General features: G+C 37.5%; 1 protein-coding gene across 5 annotated transcripts in view; it reads right to left on the bottom strand.

The window, feature by feature from the left end:
- Positions 1–12,597, bottom strand: part of kcnh1a (potassium voltage-gated channel, subfamily H (eag-related), member 1a) — a 55,559-nt gene extending 42,962 nt beyond the window's left edge. For 2 of the 5 annotated variants that reach the window (XM_088086180.1, XM_088086182.1), the window contains exons 1-2: positions 10,627–12,597; positions 2,523–2,646 (exon numbers count right to left, since the gene is read on the bottom strand). In XM_088086180.1, coding sequence (XP_087942306.1) covers positions 2,523–2,646; positions 10,627–10,699 — 197 coding nt within the window. In that variant the 5' untranslated portion in view covers positions 10,700–12,597. Of the gene's footprint in view, positions 1–2,522; positions 2,647–6,096; positions 6,124–10,626 lie in introns of all 5 variants that reach the window. The other 3 variants (XM_088086178.1, XM_088086179.1, XM_042501914.2) reach the window with 3 other exon arrangements.
- Between the last annotated feature and the right edge of the window lie 353 nt (positions 12,598–12,950).

The following is a 12,950-nucleotide window of genomic DNA, read 5'->3' as shown; positions in this document are numbered from 1 at the left end:
GGTAGTGATACCTACGGCCTGGGAACCAGATGAATCTGCAAACTCATGTTTTAACTGTGTGGTCACCATCCTGTTCAAACAGATTTCCACCCCGCTTTATTTGGGGGAAAAAAACTAGTTTGAAATAAGCAAAGTTTTGATGTTTTTTCAAGTAATGATTAATTGCCAATTCATTTTACCATATTGATTGATTAAGGAAAGTGCTTATGATTTGCAACCCTAATATATATTATTTACTTAAATGAGATTATACCAAGCTGTAACTTCTGGAGCTGAAATGAAGCCATCTTGGTCTCAATAGCTAATTTCAACATTCATGACAACCGTACGAGGAGTGGATTTTTATATAACTCACCTATTTACAATTTTATTAAGGCTTAATATTACGCATAATTAAAAATGGGGCTGCTTTGACTGACAGGCTGACTGAAAGGTGTTGCCACAGTCAGATGCACTACTCCCTTCTTCACAGCTCCACCCTGTTGGCCAAATATGGTCACTTCTGGCTCCAAAAACCCAAAATGGCAACAGGCAAAATGCTGAATTTAAGTTCAGTTCGCAAACCAATGGGTGACATCACAGTAACTGTGAATTATTTTTAAAGTCTGTGGGTTATAAATGAAACCTCTGTAAGGAGGGACCGACGTGAGCACATTGTGAGTCAGGCTTTAAGCTAAATACAAACGACATTATCTATAGCTGAGGGTAATACCATTAGTTATGCAGGTTTTTGGCAACAAAAAAAAAAATTGAAGTACTGGACAAATTCAAATCTTGACCTGATCTCTCAGATTTCTCAGAATAAAACCAAACAGTTGCTGTGCAGATTCACATATCAATGTTTAAAAAATAGAAAATGTAAACAATCCACTTAAACTGTAAATGTATTCCCTCCAGTAAGTGCTACAAAGGCGTGTTAGCTTGCTGCATAGTTATTTGTCACTTACTGAAATGTACGGTAATATTTATAGGCTACACATAACACCAACTGCATATGAAGTAGTTACGTAAAGAGAAATGTTTTCTGTTAAGGTCTGTTTTCAAACACAGCGACTTCACTCCATCTCAGAACCTAAAAATAAACCGAAAACAAATCGCCTCACACTCTGTTCGATATTTGTATTGGCAAGTTCTCTGAAGCTTATGCTTAGAGACCCGAGGGTCTAAATCAGTAATAGCCGCCACAGTGCTGGCTGTGACAAACGCCTTCTCCAACAACAGAGGAAATCTCCCACGGTTTTCAAATCTGGCAGCACCAACTGTTTCCATGTCGTCCTATTAATGTAGTTCTCACTGGCATGGTTATTACAGGCACAATAAACACAAGTCCAGAAATTAGTCACTCCAATAGGTATACTACTCATTTTAAATATTTCCTTTTCTTCCTTTATGTGAACGGTTTTGGAGAAAGCATCCCCGGGGACACTGTCCACAGTTTGACTGCTGCAGTCTGTGATGTGGAAAAAGTTTCAGTTGTTTCAACCTGATTACATCACAGATTTATGTCTTATCTGATTTTTATCTTTGCAAGAGATTCAAAAAAACTACTGAACTGTCTTAAATTATGGAAACATCATATTAATAATAATTGTGCGTGTTCTCACTAAAACAGTAGAATATCTTGTGATTTTAATTTCCTCTGCTGAGATACTCTGTTGAAGGGAATTGGGAGTCATAGTCGATCCAGGATCTCCTAACATCTAGGTCTAGTGCAAAGGCGGGCCCCTGAGAACTGAAACGCTGGGCTCTCCTCATGCTGTCACTATTATCCATGAGCCCAGCAACCCTGTGGAATCAAACCTGAAAAAATGCACATGTGCAATGGTGGCACTGAGTGATTTTCTGCAGAATTGTTTCCTTTTCATTTCAAAAAGCCAAAATGTTCCATAGAGAGCGAGAAACCACAAACGTGAGCATGAACACTGGCACACTGTGTACACCAGATCCTCCTCAATTATTCTGTCTACCAGATACCTCAAAATAAGATGCTGGTTGGAGTTGTAAATACAAATAAACACAAAATGACAGAAAATGACTTCTACTATATAGCACTTGCATTTCAACAGCCCACTTCTATATGACGCGGGGATCTACGTGAGAGCTCTGCTCCACTTTTTACTGCAGGCACTTTTGACATTTAAAAAAAAAGAAAAAGAAACACTTGCAAAGGCAGTCAATCTCTCTCTGACTGTGGTATAACTGCAGGAACAGCATGATTAGTTTTGCTTTGCCAGCCAAGATGAAAATCTTGATAGTTGTAACAAGTTCGTGCAATCTGGCTGGCCAATCTTGTACTTGTATCTAATATGGAAAAATAATTCAAAGTGTGCCAATATACCATAAAACTAATCTTATTATCTTCAAATGAGTTTGTAATCTGAATGAGTTTAATAAAAAAATACTGTGTTCTCATATGTTTTCACATTATGGTTTTGTAATCAATAAACAAATATGTGATTATGAAACAATTGACATTACTCCCAAAACATCAGTATTAAAGACACAGATGATCTCTTGCCTACCTGCAGGTGCTGCTTTTCTGCATCACCTCGGCTCTGTGGTACCCCGACAACTTGCAGAAACCATCGTTGCTGTAGACGATGGGCCAGTCGACTATCTGAGCGTTTCCCAGGACGAAGTTGGTATCTGTTCGACAGTAAATGGAAAAGAAAAGAGCAAATAACTTGAGGGGTGACAGTTTTTAATTACATCTTAAAAACAGCAATATCTAAACACTTAAACTATAGTTTGGGTTGGGAAAAGCATAAAGGCCTGTTATGTTGGATGTAAACCACAGGGCACAACTACAACGCAAATGTTAAATGTTAAATTTGAGATCACGTTTTTAGATGTCTAAGCTTGGACATTTTTATTGTAAACCATATCGTAGACTTGATAGATTCTCAGCACAAATTTACAGGGAAGAGTGAAAACATTAATACCCCTTTACCACCAAAGTTAGTGTGTGTAAGCCTTTCTTTTTTTGTTTTTTAATACGGGTAAACCCTCAAAAACTAGCCTATAGACTCCTTTCCAATTGCCAGCAGACTGGAGCTGAGTACACGGCTCTGCAGTAAGCCTTTTTGTTCCTTTTACTGGTGTGTCACGTTTGATGTTAGAGAACAGGTGGGTAAACTGTAGAAAGCAGCATGGAGGCCTATGGTGGTTCCTTTTTTTAAATATATACACAGTATTTTAGTGCAGAGTAGTTCAGAATGATGCTGGAGCCCTGCTATGGTGGAATTTGTTAATGTGTGTACATATAACTGGTAATATTTTAAGTTCAAATTTGCCTTTGCAGTTAAACAAAATGCCATTTTTTAACATCCTTGACCATCGTTTTGTGCTTTATTTTGAAAAAAGTATCAGTTCAGGCACTGTTAAGGCACTGGTATCGGAAAAAACCCAAACAATACCCAACCCTACCACAGAGTCAACTGATCCGGGTGTGAATACCGGTTGTAACATTTCCCATAACAAACAAAAGCCAGATGTATGTGGCTGTTAGTGGGTTTTTTGTGCAGTGGGAAAGGGACTTTAAAGTGACTCTGCAGTTAAACTGGGCCAGTTTTGATGGAGGTTATCCCTTCACCATGACCACAAAACCTAGCTGGGATATTATTTAACGTCTCCTCATACTATATGTTTGTTTTAAATGTTTATTTTAAACACATTTCCTGTTTAAAATTATGTGTTTGTCTTTCTCCATCTTTGCCCATATGGGAAACTTATACACAAATGTAGACCAAATAAAAACTCTTTTCTTATGAAGTAAACATCCAAATATCTGCTCCCTTTACTTTTTTATCAGGAGTTGCTTGTTAGCAGTACTTTTCACTCTTGTGGTTTCTTTTTGTGTGTTGCTTATGTGGACTGTTTAATGGGCCTAGTTGGCTATTTCAGAGGTATTTGGGGAAAAAATGTTGTGTTAGTCATTAAGTCCAATTTCTAGCTTTGGATTATTATGATAAAACATTCCTCATTGGTAAGTAAATCTACTTTCTGCCGTCATCGATTTTTAAATGTCATGAAAAAGCAGTACATTAATTCTTATATGGCATATTTTGCATATTCAAATGTTACCAAAGCCTCCAAGCAAAACTTATTCATTGTCAAAATGTTAATAAACCGAAGTAATGCATGTACATTTTTAATGGCCTATTTTGCCTCTGTCCTATTTTCAAACCTCAGCGATTTTATAATTAACATTCACATACTGTTACTCGGTGTCATTACTTAAACTGCAAATGGTCCTCATTTCATTATAAACTAAATTAAAGGATAACACTGGTGGGGTTTTTGGGGGGTTTTTTATTGTCGCAGCTGGCTTTTTCAACAATGAATGGTTGAAACAAACATGCAAATGATTGTTCTATGTATTTACCATGGAAAAATATGCAAAATTTTGCCTGGACTCAAAAGAAATGGCTACATATAGAATGTTTGCTTCAAATATACTTGTCATTTTAAAGTCAACGACATACATTACACTTAATGTGCTGGATATAAGTATGCAGCCCCTTTTCACTCCCAACTCGTCAAATACAGCCGCTTTGTCTGTGATCTTAGCGTCAGAGACTCACACGCAAATGAACCTTTTGTGGCGGTGTGATAAGCACCGGGCGGAGCCAATCGTTGACACAGCGTGCAACAACCTAACTAGTAAAATACCACTGCTTTGTCAGTGGCTGTCAGACACCAATGCACACAGACACCTTTTGGGGCAGTATGATGCACAAAACTTGGTGGCACTTTATAAAATACTGCCAGCAACTACCGCAGTATAAAGAACAAGAAAGTCTTTAGGAAGGAAGAAAAGGTGAATCGGTCAAACAAACTCCGGACATTCACCTGTGAGCCTACTGTTCGCTTCTAGTGTGAAACCAAAAGTCAATGAATTTCAATAAAAACATATTGTGCTGGCATGTATAGCATGCTACACTAGTGAGGTAAGACACGTGACATTACATGACAACCATGACTCTCTTTTCTAAACCTAACCACGTACTTCTGTTGCCTAAAACTAAGGAAGTAAACCTAAAAACAAAGGACACAATGCATGTAACAAGCATAAATTGACATGCCGTCCCTGAATGACCAAAACTGATGTAGGAGGTACCAAGCGCCTCATATTTTTGACTTGTAGGTGCAGTGACAAAGCAGTAATATTTGACGAGTTGGGACGAGAACTGGTTGGAGTATGACTTGAACATGAAAACAGGCCATCAATGTTTGCCTTAAATTTGTCAAAAATAAAAATAATTGTCATATTTTAAAACACTATTATTGTAATTGTATATTGCAGACTTCATTGACAGATTAGACATGATTACTCATTTGCGTAACTGTGTGTCGCAATTCGACATTTTATATCCAATAATATAATTGTGCAAAACAAAGCTTAAAATGTTTTCATTTTGTAAGGTGAAGTGTCGTTTCATAGTATAACATTACAATCTAAGGATTGCTGTATAGGATTTTGACATCAAATAATTACTAAAAGTTAATAAAAAAAATGTTTTCAATGGGACAGGAGAAGTGATGATAACTGGAGATAAAAACTCAAAAATAAAAATCTGTATGGTGAATTTCAAAGCAAACCATATACACACAAAGGCTTCAACAATGTGACATCACATGGGTGAAAGAGCAGAGGTAATAAAAACAAATAGAAATGCTATTTTTGTATATACCACATATGAAAGCACACATACACACACACACACACACACACACACAAAAGTCTTTGATCACATTGATCATGTCAAAGTAAAACACAGAAATGACAAGTGAAAGCATGAAAACACTGACAGAATACGATGCACGAGACGTTCCATGCCAACGTGTTATTTTACAATGATCAGATGAATCTTGTGAGCGAATAAAGTCCAAAGATCTATTATTGTTTTTAGCCCTGAATTTGAGTTTGAATTTGAGAATCTGAGTTTTTTTTTAAAACAATTTCAAATAATGTCTAATTTGTGAAGTGCTTTGTAAATTAACAGCATTTGGTATAGAACATTTAGTGGGACATTACAAAGAGATAGATACTGCAGAGAAAACATAAGCAGCACACCAAACTAAACTGTGTAGTACCTGTCTGTCTATGTGACAGTGTCCAAACTGAAACGTTCGAAAAGAAAAGAAGGTTAACAGATTACAGTGAGAAACATCTGTTGAGTGTCACACAAAAAAATATGAGACGTGTCAACCAAAAAGAGGCAACACCACAGTGAATCACTCTAACCTGAGTGAATGCTACATGCTAACAACGTAACAAGGAGCTCATTTATAAAGAAATTCAAGTATTACAGGAAGGCGTTGCTCTAACTGCTGACTTTAACTAATTAAAGGTGCATTTATCAAAATGCAGGGATGAAGTTTATTTGTAGGTCAACCCAGAAGTTGCATTAGTTCCCTCATCAAAAGCATATGGGATATTTTGTTTGGATTTTGGATCATTGCAGAAAATACACTCTGTGGCAAACAAACATTTCTGATACTTTCTGGTTTGTGCAGCAACATAATCTTCACTAATAAACACCAGTTTTGTGATTTTGAACACAGTCGCCAGAAGTAAAAAGCTAACGTTTGGCTAAAAATGAACACCACAGTCACATGACTTCAACATCACCACATCAAGACATAAAGTCATGTTTCATTACAAAAGTACTTATTTAACTTCCTTGTAACTGTATTGTATTGAATGTATTATAACAGCGGTGTAATCGACTTTATAATATGACAATAGCTCCTTTATTTAACTTCATTGTGACTGCAGTTCATTCAATCATTTTGTATTTTAGTAGTGAACATTAGTTCAGAGGACATTTAAAAAATGTATATATATCGTGTTTTGTGATATAGCCTTAAAATATTCCAGTATTATTTTAAAGCCATATCACCCAGCCCTTCTTAAAAGGTGATATTGTGTTCACAACTTCCTGTTGTTCCCAAAGTTGTTCCCAAATCATTCAGTGCAGGTTTAAGGACTTTCAATGAGTCTTTTTGTAAATTATGCAGCAGTGCAGCAACAGGAGGAGGTGCACAGTTTTAACCAGCAGCATCACTATGCTGTTGCTAGCAGTTGGTTCACCAGTAAGATTAATATATGCTGCAATTTATCTGCTGAGATTTTCTTTGCTGCTTCTCACCTCTCAACATTTTACCATAATATAACCATAGTTAACCAAAGCCACCAAAAAACTTAATGTTGAGGACTTCAGGGCTTCCTATTGGTATCAACTAAATAGTACAACACCTTCTAATACGCACATTGGCTACATTTTATGCCAGGTTTCTGTTTCTGTCCATGTTTGCTTACTGGCATTATTTAGTGATGCTGCGTTCACTGTACTCAGAGCTCGGGGAACAAACAACCTCTGATTTGGAAAAGTGCCATGAAACAGCCACTAAAGTCAGGATTCCAAATCAGAGACTCGGGAATGATCCATGTAAACTGAGTCGATCGGACTGATGTCACAGCAATATGGCAGTGCACACGGTGAACGGTGTGCAGAATTACCCGTCAATTTTTATTTTTACGTAGAGTTTGTGTCATGAAAAATGCTATAACAACTTTGTAATGGCATTTCCATTCAGTTGATTTGTGTTTGATAGAAGTCTTTGCGAGCATGTACCAGCCTCCTAGTCTACTCCTCCCACCCTAAATTAATGAATCTACATGTAGCCTACTATAAGATCTAAAAATCGGCAAAAAGTTTTCTATGGGAGGTGGGGTGTCTGGAGCTGTGGTAGCTCATGTAGGTCCTCAGTTCCCTGCGGGCATCCATGTTTTCCAGAGCAGATGCACAGGAATGCATTTAGATGGTGAGTCAAAAAAACAACACGAAATTATCGACTTCCGCCTTGCAATGGAACGCAGCATGAAACTCAAATGGAACTGAGACGTAATTAAAGTAATGAACCACACCTGAGAATTTTAAAGTGAAAACCCACAGCAAAATACGTTGTGTAAAAACAGACCTTTTCACATTATTCCTCAAATTCAAAGTTCAATTTGGGCGAACGTCAACATAAAAATACAAAATAGAGACAAAAAAGTAAACACTCTAATCATAAACATTGAAAGTTACAAAAAAAGGAAGAAATATTTCTTTGCTTGTGATCACCCACCCACCCACTGTGTCTCCAGTCACTCCACTGAGTCTCAGTGGCATCCTGCAGATTAAAGCCTTGGCTCCTTTGTCTCTAGCTTGGTGGAGATTTACTGCTCGCTAATCCATGGACCGCCCAAGGTCAGGAGAAAAACATATGCATGTGCTGTTTTTGTTTTTAAGGTTTGATTTTGCTCGTTTTTAACACCGCTGCACTGCTGATCGTACACCTAAGAGATCCAGATTCTCCCACTGTTCTTCCAAAGAAAGCCTCGCACTGGAGAAATGCGTTCACTCTTTCCGCACAAGTTGTTCCCCTCTGTCATAACACATTTTAGCGTAGATATGTGCTACAGGGGCAGGCTGACAGCAAGGCCCAAGGAGTGCAGACACACACACACACACACACACACATTCTGGTTCGGCATACCTCTGGGGGAGCTGGCCACAAATTACACACAAAAAAATCCCCAAACCTAATTTCAACCAAACCCCATTACAAGAAGAAGTCATTATAGCTCACACCAGTTAGCTGGTGTGTATCCAATACCGTCGCCTGAATGTGGTTCATGACAGAAAGACACAACGCTGCTGGTTCTGTTTCACAGCTAGCTGTCCAGTGTCATAACTCTCCAGTCAGTACTGTCACTTCCAATTGGATCTAATAATACAGAAAGGCCAAAGGATCACTGACACCCAAATGTCCAAAAATACAAGATCTCTGTCAGTGTTTAATTCGTTTTAGCTTTCAAACTGGTTAACTGTCTTACACCTGGACAGCATACTGTGCACTAATTGGCCGAAATGAGTCCCATTTGTCTCAGTAGCAAAATAAGCTATAGAGCGAAAACTACATGTAAAACAATAAAGTAAAGATAAAGAAATATAATCTACTGTGATGTTTATTGTGTTTTGGATAAAATTAAGGTCTAAGACTTTAATAAAAAGCGGTAGATGGAAACCATTACAGTAAAGAAAAACTATTCTATTTTAATCCATTTTACCAAAATACATCAAAAAATCCTCTCTGCTTAGGATTTTCAGTGATTAGTTAGGGACTGTTCACTATTTATGAGAGAGGAGGGGTTGGTGCAAAACGGGGAGACACTTCAAATAATTTTATAAGCACTAGGGAGGGAGTTATGCACACTTAACTTGAAATGGTTGTGTTGCAACTGGAAATTAACCCTTTGACACCTGTGTAAATTGGTTTGATTTCTTTCAAAAATATGGGAAGAACGCAATGAGCAAGGTAAGAACAAATGAGCCAAAAATTAGCAAGGAATTAGTAAAAAGGTACAGGAAAACTACCTGAAAGTCAGTAACAAAACACATACACAAAAAACACTTAAAAAATGAAAGAGAAAATTAAAAAAGTGCTTAAAAATAAAAAAAATAATAATAATTTTAAATGTGTAATTATGAGAATTATAAATAGCTTCTCCCATGATTTTTGCTTTCATTTTGTTATCCTAGCATTTTAAAAACAATGTTCTAACTAACTAATTTTTGCAATTTCGGACCATTTCTTAAGAAAATGCCTGTTTTCCCATGTTTTGAAAGAAACTGCACCACAGTTGAAAGATTTAAATTCTTGTGAAAGGTGTCTGAAAGCAGCACAAGAAGGGGGAGGCTTAGGGAAAAATACCAGTAGATCTGGAGAGGTCTAATATAGAATTAACCCCTAAGTCGCATCCCATCCACACTCCTACTCTGATAAATAAAGCACAGTCCCTAATGCCTGTGCCATTAAGTCGACACTGGAAATCAGAAGATGATGCAAAGTCTTTTAAAAATGCATCCAGTAGTCTTAATTAGACCCAGCTTGAGGTTTGCTTGGCCTCCAGTCCAACACTCAGATTCTGTTGGTTAATATTACACATTAAATGCTCATTAAAGGCTAAAAGACATCAGCAGCAAAGCCTAATAGTTTCATTTCAAACCAATCTGTAGCCCAAAGCGGAATGGTGGTGGAAAATATCAAAGACATTAGTCTGAGATCATCTGAGCTGACATTAGTCTAAATGCTTTTAAACATAATTAGCATATTCAGATCATACTTTACTTGCGTTCGCATTAAGACTGTAGAAAGTACCCCAAAAGACATATTTCAAAAACACATTTGATGCATTTTTAAGTAAGACTTCCAGTGTTCTTATGTAATCAGTACATTTAATGATTATAGTAACATGCTGTCTTTTTCGATCACCGTGCACTCCTGCAGGGACTCCCAATTGCGAGGAGGAGCTCTGTCAGAAAATACTGACATTCTGCAAATTATAACACTAATTCAATTAATGGTTTTGACACTCAAGTAGTTTTTTGGCGACGTAACTGCATCGAAAAGACGAACTTTTTAACGCACATGAAGATGAGCTGTCACTAATTAGTCTAAATGTGGTTAATTAGTTGATTGGCTCGCAGGCGGACAGACAATTCATGTGCACGTTTCAAATATAGAATTAATGTTTAAATATTATCACAGTGCCATATTAATCATGATCCTTACCGTTCGACCGTCTGACAATATTCTCCAAAAAAGTATTCTGAGGGGCCACAAGTCCCCTCCGACCCCCCGCCATCCTGCCGCTTCACTCAGTGCTCTGCAGGTGAATCTTCACTCCTCCATCTGCGGCTGCTGGTCTTCATGGTGTCCCTCCGGCTCTGAGACGCGGTGTGGATGTCTTGGAGAAGAGGAGCGGGTTTGTCTGCTCTGCTCATCGGCTACCTCCTCAGCCCGGTGCGGTGCGTTGGCGCCTCTTTACGCACCTCATCATCCAGGAGACGAAAACAACGCCTGGTCCGCGCAGGAGGGGCCGCGGCTCTGCTCCTCCGCATGGGTCACTGACAGGACCTGCAGCTCCATCTGCTGGACGAAACAATGTGCAAACCCATAATTCAACTCCATGAGATGTAGCAGGATTAAGAGCACATTTTAATACTATGATTTAAAAATGACTAATAAATCGATCTTGTACTTTGTACCTTATAATTCCGCTCCTACTCTGAATAAAGTCAATGTACCGTACTAAAGTTACATTTTAAGGTACTTTTACTTGAGATTTTTTTTTCTTTTATTCTGTCACTTTTAAGTTTTTTCTTCTAATTTTTTTTTCTTTTAACATACATTTTATACTGTCTCAATCCTGCTTATCTTTTTTATTATTATCATTTCATTATTATTAATGACATTTTCTGTTTACTGCTTTTATTTTGATAATGTATTTTTCTGACACATTTCTGCCTCTAATCTGGTTTAATTCCACCTTTTTCTTGTTGCTTTAGTTACTTTACAAATTCAGATTTTTTAATTAAAACGTGATAAATTAAATTACGTAGCGGTTTATAGCTGAAATGATAAGTCATTGATCAGTTTGTTGTTTACTGCACTAAAGTTTTCTGTTTGGTTCAGTGGTGAAGATTTATAACACCAGACATGCAGACAACCATGTCATGAAGCATTTTGGCAAAAAGAAATTGAAAAAGATGAATGAAATTAGATAAAAACATTTGTGGCACTTAAGACCTCATAAATCCAAATTTAAGGTTATTTAACCACTTTTAAGGCCTCATTTTTATAAAACTAATTTTAAAACATTTTTTAAGGACCCGCAGACCCCCTCAAACTGTACTCATTTCAGTTTGGCGTTTGTAACCAAATTGAAAAAAGCAGTTGGGAAAGACTCCTGACCTGTGGAGGATTGTTAGAAAGCTTTTTTCCCGGATTAATCACTTACAGTCAAGTTCTTGAAACGGGTGTCCCACAAGAGCAGCGATATTGAAACGTGGATTTTTTTTCCCCTCGACTCCTGCAGTAGAGCTGGCTCTTTCAAAGACCTGCCTTTTCCCCACCAGCTCATTAATCCTGTTCAATTATTTTGGACCCTGTGGTGCCTAAAGTGAGACAGACCTCAGATAATTCCTCAGGTGACAACATTTCCATCAAAATTAAACAAATGAACAGTGTTAAAAATAGTCTAAGGGGGAAAAAAGGTCATGAAAAGTTTCTCCGCTGGTTTTCTATCCACTCAGTTTGTTCAAATCAGACTGGAAGACTGTGTGGAAAGCAGCAGGGCTTTTTCTGTGTGCTGGTGGATATTGCAGTTTTGTGTATAACCAATTTAAAAGGTTGCAAACAGCTGAGCCATGCTGTTGTTTGTCCACTTAGTTGTGCACACATTGGTTCATGGCTGGCAAGGGACAGTGTTACCAATAAAGGACAAATAAAGGCCCATGTTCATGGCTCCATATAAAGGCTGGTGAATGCTGAGTCAGTGTTTGCGTTGCGTTTTATGGTTCACGCACCTTCTGGCTTTCTAATAACTCCCTTCAATCCTTAAAAGGAAATGAGAGTCAAGTGCAGCGGGATTACCTCCTTGCTATTCCTGTAGTTATGTAATAAAAAAAGGGTCATGTAATAGCAATAATAATTTGGCAAACAATTCATTAACACAGTATCTTGCATGTGAACAGATTGGGGATGGAAACTTAAATGAGGGTCAAATTCCTGCATAATTCACTGATAACCACTGACTAATATGTTGTAACATCAGCACAGTGTATTTTAGCCAAACAAAAACATTACTAAGAGTTTAGAGTATCACAGGGCTCCCAAAAATGGTAAAATGTTACATTTTATAAGAATCCATTAATGAAGCAAGCACATTTCCATGGACCTTGGAAAATGTATTCCTTCCTGGATTTTCTAACTTCAAAGGGATTAAACATTTGACACAAAGACACAAAATTGGGCTTACTGACAGTCACATCCCTAAAATGTAAAACAGCAGAATGCATCCTGCTATATTACAGTGAATTAACCCTTTGTAAAGT

This window comes from Plectropomus leopardus, chromosome 13, assembly GCF_026936395.1.
Source record: "Plectropomus leopardus strain MGB_pleo_1.0 chromosome 13, ASM2693639v1, whole genome shotgun sequence".
In the NCBI taxonomy this organism is placed as follows: Eukaryota; Metazoa; Chordata; class Actinopteri; order Perciformes; family Serranidae; genus Plectropomus; species Plectropomus leopardus.
The sequence above is the reverse complement of the archived record's forward strand: the minus strand, read 5'-3'. Positions and strand labels throughout refer to the sequence as shown.